Source organism: Anabrus simplex, chromosome 5 (genome assembly GCF_040414725.1).
Source record: "Anabrus simplex isolate iqAnaSimp1 chromosome 5, ASM4041472v1, whole genome shotgun sequence".
Taxonomy (NCBI): Eukaryota; Metazoa; Arthropoda; class Insecta; order Orthoptera; family Tettigoniidae; genus Anabrus; species Anabrus simplex.
Genome location: NC_090269.1, coordinates 205187318 through 205208753, shown reverse-complemented (window position 1 = coordinate 205208753; position 21436 = coordinate 205187318). Strand labels below are relative to the sequence as shown.

Genomic DNA, 21436 nt, shown 5'->3' with positions numbered 1-21436 from the left:
AGGATATTTTCATTACTAAGTATTCAGTGGATAGATGAGAGAAACAGGTTGCCAACAGAATCTGTGAAGAATTTGCTTGTCAATATCATGGCAGTATTAAATCTAGAAATGACTTTCTTAAGTAGGTTAGAGAGAGTGAGAAGTAGGCTACTCTGTTTCTAAAAGTAAAATATATATCTGTTTTCTGGAATGGCATAAGTAAATTTAACTGGTGTTTTGGGAAACAAAGATGACGTAAAATTGGTTTTAGTGTTTAAATTTGTATCGTTAAATTCTGCATACGAATAAATTGCTATTTTTTTATATGCATGCCCTATTTTTGCCATTTTAAATAAAAAATCACTTTGCTAAAAGATAACTAATCGTGAAACTGTAGTTCATATTGTACCAGGAAAAGTTGTTGGGCTATTGAGCCTGGGAAAGGTCTCAGGTAGTGAATGATTCTTAGGAGCCGGTACAGAGAAAGGAGTTCGCAGAGCAAAATAATAGATGTTATTTTGCTAATGAAAATTTATTCAAAATCTAGGCGCAAAAATAACCTTATCTCGCATTTAAAACTGAGAAAATGACTTGAAATATATTCTTTCATGTATAGTCAACCCAAAATTGAAATTCAGAAAACCCTGTGATATAAATAAAGTTGAAAAATAAACTTATTTCTTCTTGAAATTCATAAGTTGAATGTGGTTTCATAAGTCTTTAGAATGTTCAAAACCGGGTGAGTTGGCCGTGCGCGTAGAGGCGCGCGGCTGTGAGCTTGCATCCGGGAGATAGTAGGTTCGAATCCCACTATCGGCAGCCCTGAAAATGGGTTTCTGTGGTTTCCCATTTTCACACCAGGCAAATGCTGGGGCTGTACCTTAAGGCCACGGCCACTTCCAACTCCTAGACCTTTCCTATCCCATCGTCGCCATAAGACCTATCTGTGTCGGCGCGGCGTAAAGCCCCTAGCAAAAAAAAAAAAAAAAATGTTCAAAAATAAACACTTGTTTTCATAAATCACTCTCATATGAAACCTACAGTCTTCTTAAATTAATGCCTAAAGTCTGTTTAAACTATTAAATTAATTAATCACACGAAAATGAACTTTCATAAATTGGCACTTGTAATTTGGTCAACGTAGCACCTCAAAAGAATGATTTGAAAAGTGCCTCTTCAGCAAGTCAATGATTGTCTAGTGCAATAGTTTTTAAAGTAATCACTCACTTTTACCAGCTTAAAATGCTAAATGCACTCATATCACCTGAGAGTTTTTGTAGGCTGGAACTGGTGAATGCGGCTCCACAAGCAGTAACTGGAACTCCATTGATGTTGTCAGCACCACGTTGAACCAAGTACCGCCTCCAACGTCGTACCACATTCCATTTCCCTCGCTGTACCACGTATTACATCCCTTGTCAAACCACGTACCGCCTCCAACATCGTACTACGTCCCACGTAAAGTCGGGTGTTGAGTTGATATGAGGCGTAACACTTGGTGAAGATTTCTGGTGTCGTAAAATGTTGTGGAATGCAAGTATGAAGAATGAGATTTCCACCTAATCAATACTTTATTACAAATGTTTGAAGTTATCTACATTGAAACAGTACCGGTTTCGACCTGTAAAAAGGTCATCATCAGCTGTTGGTGAACCTGCTTAATAGCGATAGTACGTAAAACATTACTAAAACTAATTTAACAAGAATGCCTTATTCTAATGTAATATTACTTAAGATATATACATATGGTACAATATGGGGCTTAGACTCATTGGAGTTCCATTCAAAAACCTGTGCTGTTGCCAACATTATGTCAAACAATATACATATATACATATGGTGCAATAAAGGGCTTTGGCTTGCTGGAGTCCCTTGAATGCCACACACTCCAAAAATTGTATAACAGAGGTTGAAAATACAGTTCCTATAGAATAGAGGATCACTGAGGTTTCGGTGTTAAGTTGAAACGTCTTTGCAGCATGTCGGCACTGAGACCAACCGTTGTGAATACACAATCAAGGTGCTTTGTTGGGCCGCAATTTTGCGGGGAGCGTAATTGACTGAGTTTCTGTAGCTTGTTCATTCTTATTGTATGATGTTGCTGATAAATACTAATTTCCAGGTTCCTTGTTGAGGCATGTCGTGCTATGGATGAAGTTTTGAGATTAAAGAAAGGTTGATAGAGTCCCCTCTTCACACTTGCATTTGTGCTCAGGTAAATTCAAAATCTGAGAAAGAAAAAGGAAGTGGAATTAGAATAACTGATAGAGAGTGCCTGCTAAATGGAAGTAGGAATTGGATAACTGATAGAGAGTGCCTGCTAAATGGTTTGTGTGCTAAGGAGTGTGTGTTACTTACGTGTGGGCTGGATATGTCTTCAAGTGTAGGAACTGTATTTTCAACCTCTGTTATACAATTTTTGGAGTGTGTGGCATTCAAGGGACTCCAGCAAGCCAAAGCCCTTTATTGCACCATATGTATATATGTATATTGTTTGACATAATGTTGGCAACAGCACAGGTTTTTGAATGGAACTCCAATGAGTCTAAGCCCCATATTGTACCATATGTATATATCTTAAGTAATATTATATTAGAATAAGGCTTTCTTGTTAAATTAGTTTTAGTAATGTTTTACGTACTATCGCTATTAAGCAGGTTCACCAACAGCTGATGATGACCTTTTTACAGGTCGAAACCGGTACTGTTTCAATGTAGATAACTTCAAACATTTGTAATAAAGTATTGATTAGGTGGAAATCTCATTCTTCATACTTGCATTCTTAATTCATCAATACGGACAATGAAGCTGATAAATTATAGTAAATGTTGTGGACACACGAGAAAGTTCAATTGACACTGGATCATGCGTGTTAAAATTAGCACTGTCTGGTTAATTGAATATTCGCAAGTCAAGAATAAATAGCATTCATAATTGCACTTAGAATCACATGAATTTTGAATCACAGTTTGTAATGTGTACTTTGAAACACAGTCCGTTATCTAACTTGAAAGTAATGCTCACTATTAGAAATAGTTATGGCTTTTAAAATGAATTAAAGCACAGTCTGAAGCGTTTGAAGCACGTCACAGTCCGAAGTAACCTCAGTTTTTAAATATTCACACTTCTTAAATAACATGAGTTTTTAAAGAGACAGTTCATAAAATGCAGGATATTTACACTAGAACACAATGTTCTTGACGTTCAGAACTCGTATTGAGTTCGAAGCGAAACCTAAAGTTCAAAGTTTATGGAAACGATGAGTGTAAGTCCAGTCCATGTCCTATGCACACACGATGTGTTTTACTGTCTCTAGCTATCGCCAACACAAATCTTAAGGAAGTTTTCAACATTATTTAGCTTCACTTAAGTCAGTATTTCCTCAAAATGACTTAAAATGTCCTTAAGGTTTTCCCATTCGGCTATGATAATTTCTGAGTTTCTGATTATCAAAATACTCTAAATTATGTGAAGTCACAGTTCAATGTTAAACACACGCAGAAATGTTATCAAGTTCAGAGATGCACAGATAATATTGGAGTTCAAATCATCACACGCATTCTTTTTCCAAGTCCGTAACACTGTATTTGAGAATAACAGAGTTCAACTTAATGCACACAAGTCCGCAACACAGCAGAAAATGTGTGAGTATCGTCTTAGTACATGCCGAATTTTTCTAAGTCCTTTAGCACGGCAGAAATCTCATAACTCCGACGAACAACTTCGCGCAACGCAATACGGCGACAGTACCATCTGACATGGTCGAGTTGTGTATTGCAACTGTCTGTACTCCTCGAGGCGATGTTCTTATGTACTGAAAGCTGGCTGGCTCTCTGCTTCAAGCTAAAAAAAAATGTGTTTCTTTTCTACCTTAATATCTCGGAAACTAGTAGGTGGATTTTCTTCAAATTTTGGCTATTTTACTTTTCAAATGTGAGCTTCACGCTGGTGTACTTCATATTTTTGTAGGTAGCGGCGTTTAGTAGATATAAAATTGTTCAAGTACATTCTAGACGGGCGAGTCTGCAGCATGTGGCGATTACGTCACTCAGCTGGTTCTCTACCTGTGACGCAGCGCTGTCCCTCTCACTCCCATAGCGAGCAGCTGAGTCTCGAATGTTCGCTCGGCACACTGACTCCAAATGTTAGAGCTGTCAACTCGTAAATAAATTATGAATTAAAAATGCAATGTGGCAGGCTGTAGGCATTCCTGGTACAATATAAAGAATACTTTTCATATTCCCCCAGTTTTCTGTTTTGAAATTTGGCAACCCTAAGTGCATTAGAAACTCTGATAAACTGTAACTCAGGATCCGAACTTGATGACATCTAAAAATGATGATGATGATGATGATGAGAATCGTATGGCCTCAGCTACTGTGTGCAGACATTTTAATTTAACTCTATCTGGCTGCCTGCTCGTGAGTTTGAAGGTTCCATTTTACTCTGTGCCTACTAGATGGCAAGAGTAAACTGAATCTCTCTTGGGTGTCTGTGACTGAGTTTCTTAATGTTGTCATGTAAGTACCAAATGTGTCACTAGAGATCTTTTACCTGCCAACTTCGTGTGACACGGAGTCGAATGGATTTTTTTCTGCCTTTCAAAAAATCGGACTTCCTCTACTGGGTTTGAACCCACTGTCTTGGGATCTGGAGGCCACAACACTACCGCTGATCCACAGTGGCAGAAAATTGCATCAATTGTTGTGATTGCAATGGGTGCTATAGCAGTGATTGGTTGTCGTGCTGAAATGACGTCAGTAATTTCAGTAAAGATACAAAGACGTGATGGTATTGCAAAAGTTGCTATACACCTCTCTGTTTTCTCAAATGTTTTGAGTTTTATCACACAGTCAGAATTTTGTTAATTGGGACTGCAGAAAAAGGATTACTTTTATGAGGCACTTTTTTTCTTTTAGATATATTAATACTAACCTAACAAATGTTAGATGAAAATATGAAAAAAAAATAATTATATACTGTACATTATTTGAAATAAAATTAAAATAAAAGGCTCAAAAATGTGATTAATATATTGGCCCATTTTCATATTTCACTGTCAATTTTTTTTTTAATGAGTTCAGTTCTGAGACAGATAATGATAGTTTTGGATATAAAAAGAATCATTCATTCAGCTCAAAAGCTATCAAAACTATTCAGCCTCAAAATATCAGTGCTCAGTATACAGCAGTTAACATGGTACAAATATGCCAGGTTCATTGTGTTAATAATATTTTGTAGGGAGTTTGTTTTTATGTTCGTGGGATATCACTTCCATGTTCTGACCAGTTCAAAGTTATCACAAATGCTGTTTGCTTGAGAATGAATGTAGAAAAGGTTGAAAATTAAAAATTAGAGAGACTGAATTTCCAGGTGAGATCTGGTGCTGTATAATGTTAAATTGATATTCTTGAAACTATACGCTATATCCTACAAGACAAAAACTCCTGAAACTAAGAATTATAGATTTGAGGACTCAGGCTTGTAGGTCCAAGTAATATTGGTTTAGAAATACCATTCTCGGTTCATCATGTAAGACTGAGCTATCCATACAGTGTTACAAGTGGCCCTTGCCCTATAGGGATGGTTTGGGCTTATGATTATATATTAATGGTACTTTCAAAAGCTATTTTCAAAAGAAGAAAGACAAGTATTAGACATTCGTCAGATCACCATGTCATCCAGAAACCCAAGATATCTATCATCTGTAGCTATGTAGTCTACAAGATGATATTATAATTTTAATGTAAAACCTCCTGATGTACAGTGTAAGCTGATGAGCAGATTTATTGACTGGCTTGGTAGCTCATTTTCTGCGAAGGCACTTGCATACATTTTTTTAATCCATAATTTTTCACCAAAATATTTAAATTTTGTTAGTAGTTAACCGGAAGGTAAGTGAAAACAGTTCATGCATTCGGACTTCTCAGTTTACTATTTAAGGGGTGACCAAATTTTAAAAAAAAATGAAAAACCGGCACTTTTTTTTAGATCACCTAGCAACTACTAAAAACCATTTATTTTAATATTTCCTTCACCAAACTATTATCATTAGTGTTCTTGATGTCCTCTACTAAATGTATTAGTACCAAGAAAATGCAAAATTTCAAAAACTATGTTTTTCCCTTTCTTTATACTCGGTTTTTGAACGGGGATATATTTTTTCTCAGTTTTAGAACAGGATATTCCCAAATTAATGATCTTTAATTTGAGACCTTTTTGAGGAAGATAGCTGAATTAGAACTGGACTTAATTGTTGTTCGAACTGAAAAAAAAAAACCTCAATTCTTAATTTTGAGTAAATTAACTTCAAAGATTTGAATTATGATTAGACCTCTTTTTCCCTGCTTGAAAGTATTAGGGTTTTCCAGCTGCATACGTGGGACCTTTCTATTCAAGTTTCTTGCTCTCAGCTTTCTTCTTGCCCTGAGGTACCTCCTACGTCGTCTTTATTCAGCAGTGTTCTGAAGCTGACTTATGCGAACCAGTGCCTCATCAGCTTGTGACACTCCTGATCCTGGGTACTTACCAGGCCATTCTTCTTAAAACCTCTATTTCAACCTTGTTTCCACAAGTAAAGTGTAAAACAACATCCATGACACCCAGTTAGAGACTGGACAGCCCCTCTTGTGTATCTTTTCCACACGTCTTCCTTACTGTAGTGTTGAATGACTCATTGGTATTTTGAGTCAAACCATGAAGATATTTTGATAACATTTGTGGATCACAGAGCCTTTCATCCACAGGCTTCATTGCATGTAGGACGTCTAGTGGTATTCCGGCTTTGTGTTAATAACTGTCAAGTTGATTGCTAACTTTGTCTCATTGGTATGAACACCAACTGACTGTTCCTGTAGAGCACCTGTGATGGGAAGGCCTATCTTTATTAGCAGTCAAATGATACTTTGTTGTACATATAGCATTTGTCATATTTTTTATGGAACTGCAGTCGGAATGCAAAGCAATTCCAAAATAATTCTGACACAGAATGTGTTTCTGCCATTTTGAAGAGCAAAATGTCTTGCTTTCCTAACCACACACTTCATATACCAAACCAAGAACTACAGCCCATCCAAATCTTTAATTTTTGAAGTTCTTAACCTTCAAGGAAGAGGGTTTAAGGCAACTAGGGCAAGCTACAACATTTATTAAATTCTGAAGGTGCTCTGTGTGAATTATGTTAACATTTTTGCCTGGTAAGTCAGTCATAGTCATCTGAAACACTGCTATCATCTGTAGGTCTAATTGATTGTGATGCGCAACTTTGTTCAGTGCTTATTTTCATTGTTTTAGTTTTCACTGGGTTTTATATACTGATTGCCATGAAAACTACATTGTTTCGTTTTTGCATTTCGATATTTAGAGCCCATGACAATGAATTTACACTTAAATGCACACAGGTAAACAGTCATTGTGACAATATTTTCATTTAAAATATGCAGTCATGGAAACCATGGAAGCTGCCATTACCAAAGAATATTACTTCTGTATTTTAAAAAAATATGCACGTGTAGCGATCTGTGGAGAGCTATTCTGCAACGACGAGCACCAAACTTGAATATGAAACATTGAAAGGAATCATGAAATTCTCCGTGCAGTGGTGCCACGCTCACATCAGACCAAGACATGGGTGCACTGATCCCTTTAAAGCAATTTGAGCATATTTGTGCACAAAACAATAAACAACCATACATTTTCTTAACTTAAAGTAGAAGAATTAAGCTTTCATCAGGAAACAAAATTTAAAAAGTGAAAACACAATCCATATAAGTATATGAATACCTATTGGAGCTTTTGCATACGGAGAGGGAGTGTAATTTTCATTTTTCTTACGAGAGATCAATTTGCAGGGTAAGTAAGCTAAAAATATTGAAAAATCTTTTTCCATTTTCAGAGCTCATAATTCAAATTTCAGTATCAGTGTCAGTATCTGTTAAGATAATGGTAATAACTAGAGACTGGATTTTAAAGGTAATTTTTTTTTTTTTTTTTTTTTCCCCGTACAAAACCTTAAATACTTGTGGTTTTAAACTTGTCTTCCATTGACCAAATTACATGGTTTTGAATTCCCTTTCTGCTAGTTTAGTCCATATTATGTTTTAAGTATTTCTTTTGGTCCTATTTTCAGAGAATATTGCAAAAAATTTAGCTAATTCCCTTTTTTATTGTAATTTTTTCCCCCTTCAAGAAACCTACAACTCCCCAAGACAAGCAAAAATGGCTTATGATAAATACACTGCTGTGCAAACGTTAAGGACGAAAGTTAACTTTTGCATGTTGTGTCACTGCCAAGTAACAAAGCTAGATGAAACTTGAACCATACGTAGGAAGAACTGCTACAGTATGGTACGGTAGGCAGCTGAAAGGAATATGCAAGGAGACGAACAGAAATGACACTTTGAGAGAATAAATTACACATAAGTCACTGCGACTCATGATGGTCCCCTGAACATCACAAAAGACGGGACATGGTTCTTAAAAGGGTGTGTGATCACCATGGACAGCGATGCATGCTCTGCAACATGTTCCCATGGTGGCCACAAGATTGGTAAGGAGTTCTCGTGGTAAGGCGTTCCATTTCTCCACCAGCTTGGTTGACAACTGCAGGATGGTCGTTGGTGCATGTGGACATGCTGCAATACATCTGCCCAACATGTCCCACACGTGCTTGATGGGTTGTAAGGCAGGGGAACGAACAGGCCAGTCCATTCGCCGAATATCCTTTTGTTTCAAGAGCTCCATGCTGTCGCCCATAAAAATAAAATCGGGGCCAAATGCACCCCTGAAAAGACGCACATGGGGAAGGAGTACAGTTTCACAATAACTGACCTGTGAGTGAGTGTACCCTGTTCAAAAATTTGGAGGTCGATACGCCTGTGCAACATTATGCCTCTCCACACCATAGCACTTGAACCACCAAAATGATCATGTTCGACAATGTTCCTGGGTGGATTATGTGTTTCCGCCTCTCGCCAGATGAGGGTATGTCTAGAATCACTACTGAGACTGAATCTGCTCTCATCTATGGAGAGCACACAACCCCACTCCTCGTTGGTCCAGACCTGATGCTCTTGGCAACAGAACACAACGTAATGATCTTCGGGCGAACAGACCGTCCCCGTGCAGTCGCCGTGCCACTGTGGAGCGTAAGATTGGGTGCCTTGCAGTCCTGTTAAATGTGGTTGCAATTGCACCCGCAGTTTGATGCGAGTCTCTTTTTTGCCTGCTGCACAATGTAGCGGTCATATGCTGCTGTAGTTGACCGTGGTCGACTCACTCCTCTCCTTCGGGCAGCTGTGCCTGTGGTTCGAAATGCTCTGCATGCATGTGAAACAATGCTCTGAGCAGTACCAAACTCCTGGGCTACACTCAATCACTACTGATCTGCATTTAGGGCAGTCGCCCAGGTTGCAGATTCCCTATCTGTTGTTTTCCTAGCTCTTTCTTAAATGATTGCAAAGAAATTGGAAATTTATTGAACATCTCCCTTGGTAAGTTATTCCAATTCCTTACTCCCCTTCTTATAAACTAATATTTGCTCCAATATGTCCTCTTGAGTTCCAACTTTATCTTCATATTGTGATCTTTCCTACTTTTAAAGACACCACTCAAACTTATTCGTCTACTAATGACATTCCACGCCATCTTTCCACTTACAGCTCGGAACATATCACTTATACTATAAAATAAAATTTATTGACAACCACCTATTCAATACCATACAATCCTTATGATTAGGATATAATTTGTTTTACATTAGTTATTGTGGGATGTTTCGCTTGTGTTACAGGCATCATCAGCCACTTATTGTTATATATATGAGATTATCCCTTCGAAGTCTGTTACATATATTTGGTATGAATATCACACAGTTATTATACAAACAATTTGGAAACAGTGGACATTAATATTGGTTAAAACAGTTTTTAAAGCATGTTACTAAGCAGAATTTCTATTAATGTTCTTAATATTTTAACCTCTTTAAGAAATAAAAGGTGTGAACTTAGCGTCGTGAACTTTGGCATCAAGAAATTTTAAACGACATCACAATTATTTTATTCATTTGTTAATTTTAACATATTCTGGTCATATTTATTGTAACTTATGTATAAGGTTTTTATTTGTATGTCATTCCACTACCATCCATCCTCTTGTTCATCCATATTAATTTAGTTTGTCTTTTGCTTGCAATTTTGGCTAGGCTGATGATGGTCCAAAAAATGGACCGAAACTAGTACCTGACACTATCATATTGTAATGTTTTGTTAAACGTTAAATTATTTTAAGTATTGAGAAGGTGGAGCAATAAATCTTGTATTCATTTTAAGTTAAGTTTTAACTCAATAAGGAACCCAACCATGAAGTTTATTACTTTAAATGATATAGAAGTAAACAGGAGTGAAATACCCACTCTGTTATCTATATAATTAAGTCAGAAGTATGAGGTGTGGAAGTATATACGATGAGTAACGCATGGTTAATAGCAGTGGCGATCTGACAGACCGAAGCCTAGCACACCTATCTCTCCCGGTCCCGACACTTATTCTGATATACAGCAGCGTGACGTGTCGGATTAGTCGAGGAGAGAGGGATGAGAGTCTGGGCTGCAATATCAGTCTCTGATGCCTTCCTCTCAGAAATAAATGCAACGTTTTTTCTCACTGCTTTCAAGTTTTGTAAAACGGAATAATGTGTCAGATCCTTACATTATAATGTGCTTTAGACTTCCATCATTCTCAGTTGAGGTTTGGGCTTCACTGATAGCCTTGGTAGTCCTCAGTATATGTCACTGTCTCATATATATAACAACCAATTCAGCATGCTGATCTAGCTTGGTAAGATAAGTGGCTGATGATGCTTGTAACACAAGCAAAACATGTCCCACAATAACCAAGGTAAAACAAATGATACCCTAATCATAAGGATTGTATGGTATTGAATAGGTAGTTGTCAATAAAAAAAATTGTATTTTATAATATACTGAAACTTCAATACGGATAAAAAGTGAGATTAATCACTTGTGACATACCACTTAGTCGAGCAGCTCATCTCCTTTCTCTCAAGTCTTCCCAGCCCAAACTTTGCAACATTTTTGTAACGCTACTCTTTGTCGGAAATCGCCCAGAACAAATCGAGCTGCTTTTCTTCGGATTTTTTCCAGTTCTTGAATCAAGTAATCCTGGTGAGGGTCCCATCTTCTGGAACCATACTCTAGTTGAGGTCTTACGAGAGACTTGTATGCCCTCTCCTTCCCTCTCATCACACTTCGTCCTTCTTCCAGTTTACCGATGAAATGTAAAATGAAATGTCGTATGGCTTTTAGTGCCGGGATGTCCCAGGGCGGGTTTGGCTTGCCAGGTGCAGGTCTTTCTATTTGACACCTGTAGCAACCTGCGCGTCGTGATGAGGATGAAATGATGATGAGGACAACACATACACCCAGTTCCCGTGGCATTGGAATTAACCAATTAAGGTTAAAATCCCCCACCCGGCCAGGAATCGAACCCGGGACCCTCTGAACCGAAGGCCAGTACGCTGACCGTTCAGCCAAAGAGTCGGACAGTTTACCGATGATTCTTCCCTGTGTGAAGTCGTCCAAACGTTGTCTCTGGGCCATATTGTAATGAATAAGACAACCACAGTGCACTGTAACAGCTTGCTGATTGACTCACACTGTCTTGTCCCATTCCTTTAACTTCCTCGTTTTGTGGGGCCAGACCCATTTGGCGTTATAGTCGCCCTGACCTCACCCCAGGTTTCTATGCAGGTGTGGGAGACCTCTGGCGACATGTTACCGTACTTTCATTCATTTCCACCAAGTAGATGTGTCGCTTTATCTATTTCGTCCTTAAGTTTTGCACAGCAGTGTATAATTCATCTTCTGATTCTCCTATTTCCTACATATGTCAGAAGCCCATCGAAATCAGAGAGGAAATACTTTTTGTTGCTCTATCGGATAGTGAATACTTAAACCTAATTCACAAAAATTGATGAATTGTGCCAATGAGAACTGTTACAGAAAGCTTGTGTACAAGAGATATACTTTAGAAAACTTTTGCTTGTGCACATTAACCCACACTATAGGTCTTGTGGAAACATTGTTTGTGAAAGGCAGTGATAATCTCAGTTGGACTCTTCTAGTGGGACTATTGGCACATGTTGCTTCAGTGAGATCTGATCAGAAGCATGCAAAAAGACCTTGTATAATTTGTTGAAAGTAATTCTTTAGCATTCCTTAATGCGAAGTAAGTTGTTATCCGACCGGGTGAGTTGGCCGTGAGGTTACAGGCGCGCGGCTGTGAGCTTGTACCCGGGAGATAGTGGGTTCGAATACCAGTATCGGCAGCCCTGAAGATGGTTTTCTGTGATTTCCCATTTTCACGCCTTAACCTTTCAAGCGATAATGAGATGGAATAAATCGTTATAGCCACATGGCTTCCTAAGTGGTCGAGATGGGTATGACGACATATTCCGTCATAAGATCCGAGATTGCTTTCCTTTGTGTGTGTAAGTTTCGAGCTTTGCCTACAGCATCACTCTCCTAAAACCACGTGACCGGGTGAAATGCTTCCATTCTGCGCCCAGCTGGCAGCCAGCCAGTACTGGCTGGTACCGGCCGTCAGGCTGCTGAGAGTGGTAGATAGTGCATTACGGCAGGTGCAAGTGGAGCTCCGAAACGTCTGCGAGAAAAAGAACTGTTTGATTTGTTACACTGTGACAATTCGGAGAGTGATGTATCATCTGATAATGAGATTAATGTTGAAACATCAGGAGATAGCGAGCGCAATAGTAACGACTACTCAAGTGAACGTGACGGTAGCACTAGTGGTGATATTCAGCTAGTTGTATGGATGAAGGTAGGATCTGAACAGCCGAAATTTACATTTACGGTGCATCGGGACTAAATGTACAAATTGAAGACGTAAATAATCCCCTAGAATATTTTCAATTGTTTATCACTCCTGAATTACCGGAACTAATATGCTCAATAGTTTTTAGAATGCACACCGACCTTGAAACTATATTCGAGAGTGGACTGACACAAAGATGAAATTATGACTTTACTTGTATTTTCTCTTCCAAGGCATTAATCACTTACCTGACGACAAGAGCTACTTTTCTCATAGACAAATATTAGAGACTCCAATATTTCTCAAGCTGTTATCTGAAAGAATATTTCATCTCCTTCTCAAATTCGTACACTTTGTCGATAACGCAGCATACGATGAAGCCACGTGTGGTGTGAAGAAACTTTACAAATTGACACCTATTCTGGACCACTTGAATAGCAGATTCCGAAGTGTTTACACACCTGAAAGCGATGTCTGTAGATGTGTCACTTACGTTATGGAAGGGACGTTTGTCGTGGAAAGTTTTCATACAGTCTAAGCGCTCAAGATTCGGTATCAAATCATTTCAACTATGTGAATCTACGTCTGGTTACATGTGGAATTTCTTGATGTATATACGAAAAGACACCCAGTTTGATGAGACTCTGAAAAATGAACCATTTGAATCGAAAGTTGTTTCCCGTTGCTTTCCTCACTGAGACAGATTCTCTTTCCTTACCCTTGGCCCTGTAATCATTTTAATAACTTGATAGTGAGACTTTGTTTTTTAAGCCTGATGAAAATACCTGACCAATTGAAAGTATCTCACCGTAAGGTCCCGTTGCTTTCCTCAGCAACACAGACACCTTGCCCTTCATACTATGATAATTTTTGACAGCTTAATACATATTCTGTACTGTTTGAACCTGATAAAAAATACTATACTACACAAGAGTATCTCACTGTGTCTTACTTCCCAGTACCTTATTGAAAATGTGCCACTTGGTTAGTAGCTACTCAAAAGAAATGCACCACTTGAAAGGTTAATTAAGGCCACAGCTGCTTCCTTCCCATTCCTGGGCCTTTCCTGTCCCATCGTCGCCCAACAAGTGGAATGGAGTGTGGTGGAAATGAATAGCATGTTGGATGGATTTGCTAAAGACGTACTGAAGCAAAGTTTATCAAAGAATTCAGACATTAAAATTCTTATAAAATGTACTGATTTGGAGTTCAGGATAGAAAAATTTCACCGCTGGTTCCAGTTGATGTTGAGTGGTCGTTTTCTGTTTTTGAAGAGATTCTGTATTCAGAGAGGCAGAATCTGGCTTTTAAACGTATTGAAATTTTGAATGTGATCAAATACAACACTTTCTGTATGTTGCAAAGTGATAAATGTAAGATTGTGCGTGCCGTATGTATCCATGAATGTGCTGACCTGATTTTTCATTTAAAATAGCACTTTTTGAGGGAGTAACATAGTCTTTTTTCAAGTTCTTGTTTTGCTTATGACTTTATATTTGTGTGTGTGTTCTTTTCTTGATGAAAGTGTTTTTCATTAAAATCCAGTCTTTAGTGATAACTTTGATTTTTTAAAATAGAACTACACGGTTTTCTATACCTAACGTTAGAGATATGGGCATTGGAAATTTAGAGTTGTCATTAATTTCAAAATCCAACAAGTTGTTCTTGTCTTCAACCATGTTTCGTTCACTAGCCATGGGGCCTCTTTGAGGGAATGGCTAATTAGGCAGCCAAAACACATGCTACATACAGAGTTCTTTCATCTTCTTCTGACAGCTTCATTTTTTGCTTTAATGTGTCCGAAAATACATTATAACATTGTAGGATTTAAAACTTTCAATATTGCCATAACTAAACAAGTAAAGGAAAATCTGATACGAGACAGCTTTTTAATGGACAATGCCCAACGAGTACCTGTCAGGTTTTGAAAATACTCACACCTCTGATTTTGCAATGCCCATATTTTTAATGATAGGTTGTAGAAAGCAATGTAGGTCCATCCAATTTACGGATTTAGGACTCGGCAGATATTGACATCCTGGGAGAGTACTGTAAGTCCCTTGGTTACATCACTGAAAATGAGAACAAATTTTCTGTATCTTTAATGGTTAACAAGTTGTTTGAGGTAGCTCACTCATCCTGTGTATATAGGTGTATTTAAAAGTTGTAACCAACTATTTTATAGGTACAAGTCTGCAGACACTAATTCACAAACGTACAGTTTAAAAATAAATCACTTGTGAAGAAACAAGAGTTTTGGAGTAGTCCACAGTGGAATTGTTTTAATATTCATTCTACAAGCCTTTGTGAATGAACCAAGCACCTCCATAACTATCTGTCAGTAGCTAGTAGTGTGGCTTCTACTGTGCCTCATACCTCAAAATCATTAGGTACCAAGTTAAACCATTTTTCCAGCTTTGGTTCCCATTTAATCAAACCAACTTGAAAACTGAGAGGTTCAGGGTTATTTGGTATAAAAACTCATTTTTTTATTTCTATGCATATTGAACACAGCCATTTGCGGTTGCAAACTCAGTGTCTTAACTTCACGTTGATTCAGTATCTCTCAGTATACTAGCACCTGTACAGGAGAAAAAAATCCAAGGAACTACTATTTAATTTCATGTTTCCTTTTTGATGGAACAATTGTTTCCTCTCAGTAGTGTAACTCATATCTGGAATTCGTCTGAAGTCATTTTTATGTGCCTTTTTTCCTTTATTTACATGATGATTTAGGCAAATTGTTTATCATAACTGCTAACCAAGAGAACTACAAACATGGTATTTTCATGTTTTTCATTGTATGTTAAGAAGAGCACTATCTTGTAATCATGTTTCACTTGGCCCATGGATAGTTTTATCTAGTACACAGAATTATTCTTGTTGTGCCCTCCCTGCAATGAACTGAGCTAGTCCCATTGGCTGATCCACTACATCTGGAGGTTTGACATTGTATCTGTAACAGCATATTTCTGTACAAAGTAAAAGGCCCGCCCAAAAATGTGTTAAGTTCTTACATGATTGGCTTCTTGTGAAACAGAGCCCTGATGGGTGTAAATCTGAGTCTATGATCTCACTTTTTTTTTTTTCCTTCTTTCAGATTATTATTACTCTGTGTGTTATCCTTATTTTAAATTATATAATCTGTTATCATTAAACTGCAGAGTTTTTCTCCTTTTTTGATTCAGTTCTTGAGTACATTTGAGGTGAATTGCATCTTATATAATATTACCTACAGGCAGAAGAACGTTTGGCTATGGTGGAAGAACAGCGGAAGATGGAGGAGGAGAGGCAGAGGTTAAAGAGGGACCAGGAGAGGAGAGTAAAGGAAGAACAGAAAAAGATCCTTGGCAAGAACAACTCTAGGCCGAAACTGTCCTTTACATTGAAGCCAGCAGTGTCCTGAATGAATGCTGAGGCATAGAAGTAATTCTGTTTCTTTCCAAGAGTAAGCATCTAATCTCCTTAGCTGTATGTACAGTTGTATTAGGAAGTGAAGGTGAAAGTGTTCCATTAGAGATGTGATGTGTGATTGGGGGGGAAAGTGTTGCTTTGTGTAAAAGTTCTCTCTCCTCTCCTTCTTCCTCCTGCCCTTGGTTACAGACTGTGAAGATAAGCCAGATAACTTCATGGCCAGGTAGCGGAGAATGTCAAAATTAATTGTAATAACTCTCTTCTCTTTTTAAGTATTTAAATAATGAATTTCATGTAAATGTTGTAAAGGTATTTTAATTTTCAGTGAAATTCTTATACAAGATATATTATTTTGAAATGTGCAGTTCTGCAACATTCAGGAAATGTATTTATATATTAAAGTAAGGTTTAATATCACATTTTCATTCACCTTGGCTGTATTTACAAAATTACAGCCACCCTTACTGAAAGAGTCCCATTCTTCCATAATAAACTCACTTTTTCAAACCTAATCAAAATATTTTGTAAGAGTAACTGACAAGTACATCTTACTCTGACAATGCCAAGGATAGTTACAGATGTCAGAAAGTAGCATGAAGGATGTGTGCATCATGAAGAGCTACATAATCATTAACTTTGTAAAGTTGTTGTAGTCACTACAATTAATCATGACTTTTCTTTGTGTATTTCATATGTTCTAAATTCTACTTTCTAACCACATGCATGAAAATAAGAGACGTTCCGTTCATAAAAATAGTACATTTTCAGGGTACACTAAATGAATTTACACTATAGCTTAATTTTTCATAGTTGTCTTTGATAGGGAGGGCGACCTCTTAGTATATTACCTTAATTGGGCATAACTAAATGTTTGTTAGAAGCGGTCAAAACTTGCACCATGCTCACTCATTACTCGTGAGCTGTGTTGCTGCTCGGGAGTGGAGTAACGGTGATCTCATGCATTGAGTAAAGAGCTCATAAGCAAGGCGACTCAAGCATACTCGCAGCAGAAGGAGAATAGAGTGAAAGGCCTAGGCCTAAAAAATCGATCTTGCATCTAAAGACAAAAGTAACTTCACAAAACAATGTGTTCCCATACCTGATATATACTAAAACACCACAGTGGTACGCAGCCAGTTATTTTATTCTGCTTTCATAGTGATTGCTCATTTTCAGGCTTATCCTGTGGAATTTATAGTTTACAGCTAGGTGAATGTTGTGCAACACCTGAGTAGTGCAAAATTCTTCTATCAGTCCTGTTCATGAAGTCATCTGATGATTGTTCATTGGAAGAAATAATACATCCAAAATATTCTGTGGCACCTCATTTTGTTTTTTGAATTAAAATTTGACAGTTTTCATCAAATCGCTCACATGTCCAAATTATTATGAATCAACAAAATGTTACCATGATCTGGATTGTTGCTGCTAAAATTCCTTTAGTTTACAGCGCTGCTGGTGGGAATGTAGAGGTTTTCTTTTGCATACACACTTTTTTTTTTGGAGAGGGCACAGGATTGCTCTTCTGCCACAGCTGTGTTACAGTATTGTTTAGCATCTGCTGAACAGTTTAGTAAGTTTTTTTTTTGTTTTACTCAGAACTGTGTGTTCTTGATTGTCTTTTCTTCCAATTCAGTGGGCTTTTTTCAATTCCATCGTTTGCCTCAGATGCTTGGTCTCTGCTTGTACTTAGCTTATTCAAGGTTTTTTGGAGCATTGCCTACATTTTTTCAACCTGGAGGACAACAGCGATCCAGTAGTTGTTTTAGAAGTCTGGTTTCTTGCATCCTGCAGATGTGTCAAAATCAACCAAGTTGTAACTCTCTAATTTTATCCTTGACAACTGTTTGATTAGAACATGCCTTTCTAATCTGAGTTTCATCAATGGTCTAAAAGTGAGATGCTAGGAATTCTACTTAAACACCGTATTTGAAAAACCTCCAGCTTACACAGGTCTGCAGCTCATAGTGTGTAGGTTTTAGAGCTATAAAAAGGAATTGGAAGAATAGCACCATTATAAACCGTTTTTTGGACTTCAGGCTGATGGTGTTTCTTTTCCACAAGCACAATTTCAAGCTGGTAAATGCTGCCTGGGCAATGCCAATCCAGGCAATCACTTAGGCTTCCACCTTTGATGCTTAGATCAGAAAACTGAAATACTTGAAAGTATCTACTTGTTTAATAGGTTCATCGTCCCATCTGTTCGGATGTACGTGGTCTTTTTTGTATTTATCAGGCCTAGTTGTACTAATATCCTGCAGCAGTGTCTGAGCTGATGCCTTTGTTTCTTCTATTACAACTATATTGTCAACATCCCATCTTTGAATGATAACCCATTTCTGTTTTCCATATTCTTTCCCATAATATTATAATATTGAAGAGCATGGGACTAAAAATACACATCTTTCTCACACTCCTGTATGGATTGAAAAATGCTCTGTGGTTCCTCTGCTAACGTTTACTCTACAAACAGTACCATCATAGAAGTCATGGGCGATATTTACTATATTGTTTGGTGTGCCTGTTGCAAGCACGGCTTTCTACGTCAAGTTCCTGTAAACGTTATCAGGAGCGCTTTGGAAATCTGTAGATATTGTAATAGTTCCTTCACTGCATCTTATGTGATCTTCTAGGACTTGTCAATCCAAGAATATTTGCTGGCTGACCTGAAGCCACATTGTAGTTCTCTGCTAGTCTCCTTGCGCATTGGCTTCAAACAAGATCTTGGTAACTGACCCATATCTTGCTGATGCCCTGGTAATTTTCACACCTTGTTTTGTCTCCTTTCTTGAAGAATGGGACTGTAACAGCTAATTTCCAATCTGATGGTACCTTTTCTTCAACCCAGATTTTGGCGAATAGCTTATATAACACATTCACAACTGCAGTGCCTCGACTGTAACATTATCTGGTCTTGTGGCCTTGTCATTCTTTGTTGCTCTATAGCGTGTGCTACTTCCACCTTAGTTGGGGCATGTGTGATGACCAGATCTGATGGTGGCAATTTATTTTCCAGCATGGGGTCTGGCAAGGTTTGCAATTTTGCAGTGAGTGAAAGTATTTTTTACAGTTTTTGACTTCTTTCTCCTTTAATATAACAATCTTTCTGCTTTCATCTTGTATCTTTGAAGCATGGGTGAAGAAAAGTAGCCATATAAAGGAAATTGTGCAGTGCATTAACAACTTCTTCAAATATTTCTGGCTGTCATTTCAGCATCTTCACATTGATATGAATCTAATAAAATAAAAATCCATGGCACAACAAAAGCTACGGTCCATTCTTTTTCACCCTCCAGGTCGTTTGTGGCATCTTCGAAGCATTTCAGGAATTTAATTATGAAACTATGCCTTCATGCTGTGTTCATTCAGTGCACTGCACATGGCAGATATTTGTGATTTTGAATATTTTTCTTTATGTTCAGTCATTGATCCGTCACAGTGTAAATTTACTCATTTCTAGAGGAGTTATATGTTGTTGTTTTTTAACGTCTGGAAACAGTTGTGAGGAGCACATTGTTTAGTAGTTTCCACTTGTCAGAATCTGCAGTGATACCGGATGTGACAGTAATATAATGTATTTTCCAATAATCTTCAGTCCAAAGGTTGCACGTCGCAGCACACTTGTTCTGTTCTATGGCTTGCTTTATGTTAGACATGATATCACGTGTCACATTATTGGCTGTATCTTGAATATGGTGCTTAGGGAAGGCAAAAATCTCTCGCCACTAACTTTATTGAAGGGTTGTAGATCCAACGTGCATATTAGCACACACTTGTCCCTGATTATCTTTTTTGCTCTTAGAGACCGTTTTGGATATTGAATGCTTCCTATCTATGCACTTTGGATCTAATCATGCTCATGGTGCTGCAGTTATATGCAATTAACTCTTTTTATCCTTGTCGTTGGCATTGAACATAGCCTACTGCATTACCGTTATCTGAAATTAATAGTAGCATTAATGAATATTTGTTCTGTAGAGTACTAATATTCTCTCTTTTCTGTGTAAAATAATGGAGGAACAAGCAAATGTTATGAAAGGAGAGGGCAAGAAAAAAACAAGGAGGAAAGTATTATAACTGTGAAATAATTTTATTCAGCAAACATATCAATATCATGTATTCAGTTAGTAGATAACAGTAATATTCGTAATAAAATGAATCAAATGAATGTTCCTTATCTCATTGTTTAATAATATCAAATTGCTATCCATCAGTGCAAAATTCTTTTGTCAGTTTTTTGTCTGCCAAAGTGCATTTGATTACCAATGAGTCTTATGAGTAAACTGGGAACTCGTATGCTTGCTGACCCAGCTGTCCTTTCCACCCCACCTCATGGCTGCGAGGATGATGCACAGCAGCAACAAGTCACGAGCGAGTCTGAAGGCTGACATGACTGCCTCTACTGTTTATATATTCCTTTCCTATTCTTAAACTTGGCGAAAAGTTGCCAACACCTCTATGTTCTCCACCTTCTTAAATTGGAGATTCTATATAAAAATGGATAGTACAGACTTTACTCTTTCATTTGTTTTTCAGTGTAACTTATGTGCATCTTAATTTAAGCCTTTAAGCCAGCCAGATGTAAAATCCCACACAATTGGTCTTTTAGAGAGGTATTCTTCTTAAAGAGGAAACTACTACTACTACTACTACTACTACTACTACTACTACTACTACTACTACTACTACTACTACTACTACTACTACAGTTCGGTCCCAAAAAATATCCCCAAGTACAAATTTTACTTAATGCATGTCAAAACAACAACAAATAGGCTATATTTCCTTGGTTTACTAAACTTTTTTTAGTTTAAAATTTAAATTAAGTTGCACAGAACATATTACATCAAAATCAACTTACATTAATATTTTTGTGTGTCCACCTCGTGCCTTTTTAAGGGCCTGAACTTGATGTGTCATTGACTCAAGTTTTTCACATGTACCAGGTGGAATTTCATGGTACCAGACTTGAACAATTTTCTCAATTAACACGTCATCACACGCCCCCTTATTTTAACGTGACAGCACGCCCCACGGCAATTTGCTCACGCATGTTATATATTGTTGCTCTGATTTTGAAATGAAGAAAACAATCCTCAAACGTTAACAACATTGTAAGAAAGAGAATTTACTTACCAAAACATATTTAGGACTGTAAATCATTATTACTAATTTAAAATATTTTACAACAC

General features: G+C 37.5%; 1 protein-coding gene across 2 annotated transcripts in view; it reads left to right on the top strand.

The window, feature by feature from the left end:
• Arglu1 (Arginine and glutamate rich 1) overlaps window positions 1-21228 on the top strand; it is a 102199-nt gene extending 80971 nt beyond the window's left edge. For both annotated transcript variants that reach the window (XM_067147264.2, XM_067147263.2), the window contains exon 5: window positions 16069-21228. In XM_067147264.2, coding sequence (XP_067003365.1) covers window positions 16069-16236 — 168 coding nt within the window. In that variant the 3' untranslated portion in view covers window positions 16237-21228. The remainder of the gene's footprint in view (window positions 1-16068) is intronic.
• The last annotated feature ends 208 nt before the right edge of the window (window positions 21229-21436 follow it).